The sequence below is a fragment of the Morone saxatilis genome, unplaced genomic scaffold (assembly GCF_004916995.1).
Source record: "Morone saxatilis isolate NCDOM2014 unplaced genomic scaffold, NCSU_SB_2.0 Contig4, whole genome shotgun sequence".
Lineage (NCBI taxonomy): Eukaryota > Metazoa > Chordata > Actinopteri > Moronidae > Morone > Morone saxatilis.
Window position 1 is genome coordinate 9,632,165 of NW_023339984.1, and position 1,580 is coordinate 9,633,744.

General features: G+C 38.9%; 1 protein-coding gene across 1 annotated transcript in view; it reads left to right on the forward strand.

Moving 5' to 3' along the window:
• Positions 1–1,580, forward strand: part of rgs12a (regulator of G protein signaling 12a) — a 35,836-nt gene that overhangs the window by 4,392 nt on the left and 29,864 nt on the right. Inside the window, exon 3 of the mRNA XM_035675343.1 lies at positions 320–412. Coding sequence (XP_035531236.1) covers positions 320–412 — 93 coding nt within the window. The remainder of the gene's footprint in view (positions 1–319; positions 413–1,580) is intronic.

The following is a 1,580-nucleotide window of genomic DNA, read 5'->3' on the forward strand; positions in this document are numbered from 1 at the left end:
TTATGCAAAACCATTCCTCCTTTTCATACTTATGAACACTTATTTATTAAACGTTATTTTTTAGTTTTTCAAACTTTTAGCAAGATTTTATGGGAGTTTAAGACCAATAATGACAATAAAAGTTAATTTATGTTAATTTTAATTGAATTACAGTACTTTTGGCTGACTGAGTGCATTCATTCACACAGGGGTATGCAAGATATAAACTGCTACTACTAATGAAATACAAACAACACAAGAGTAAAGGTGTCGATTACGCTGTCGTCAGTAGTATTTCTCTTTGCGTCTTCGTTCATCCGTCTCTCCTTTATTCTCGCAGGGCTCCAGGTTTTGGGGTAGGGGTGTTGCCCGGGCCTCTAAACGCCGTTCTACCAAACGTCTGAGCCTGGCACGATCCCTGGATGACCTCGAGGTAGGCACCATGTTTTTCTCTTCTTTACTGGTTTCATTTCTTTTATTTCTACTTTCTTTTTTTGTTTTCTTTCACTTATTTGAATCTGACAGCGGCCTCTGTTTGGCGGTGTTGGCATGACTCGAGTTAAAGGATGAATTGCTTGATTTGTCCTAATAGAAATCAGAATCCCCTTGTTTCTTAGAAGTTTTTAAATTTGATTTACGTTGCTCCTCTTGAACAAAAGTTGCTTCAAAATGGAAACCCACGAGGGATCTGCTGGGCCTGTTTGCAGAACATGCTTCACTGATGTGGACGTTCAGTCTCATTCTGCTCCACTCTCAGCTCTTTTTTAACCTTTCATTTCCGTTGCCTTGAACTCAGCGTTTGCTGCTACACTTGTGGCACGAGGGGGGCTCACAAAGTGGTCTTTGTGTGGGCCAGAGCCACGGTCCTGTTTGTTTGGCCTCGCTAATGAGCTCTGCTGCACGACTGAAGATCGTGCTCACATTTTCTCATATTAATGTAGCTGAGGAACTCTCTCTCTTCAGTGGTCTCTGCATGCATGCATTACTCATGCACACTGAATCATATTGACAAAAACACACGGGCCCATAATTACTCTGAAAGCACACGAACAGACAAAAACAAGTCAAAGAGGGGCATACTGTATTGTATATATATTAGTCACAGACACACCCTGAGACCACAACATTGTGGTCAAAGGGCCACACCACAGATCTCCTCAGGATTGTCCCAACACACACTGAGAGCGTCTGCTCTACATTTGAAGATGGCTATAAAAGGCTTAGACAGCTGCACAGTTTCTGCCTGCGTAGTGCTACTTTTATGTCTTCTTACATTGTTTCTGTACTGTAACCAGTGTTACTCACATGTCTACAGGGTTACATAATCAGATTATAAAAAATAAGTAGCTATCATCAGATCAGATTGCATTTGAAATAATGTGTAACTAGTTACATTGATTAAATTTTTGTATAATTAAATATTAATTAATTAAAATATGGCATTTTTAAAAATTCGGAAACTTTTTCATGATAACCAATGCTCTGTTAAACGTTTGTAACAAGACACACTGCCCAGAATTATTCCTAAGAAAGAAACCTGAAGTAAGTAAGTAAGTAAAACTTTATTTATATATCACCTTTTTGATACAGAGATCCAAAGT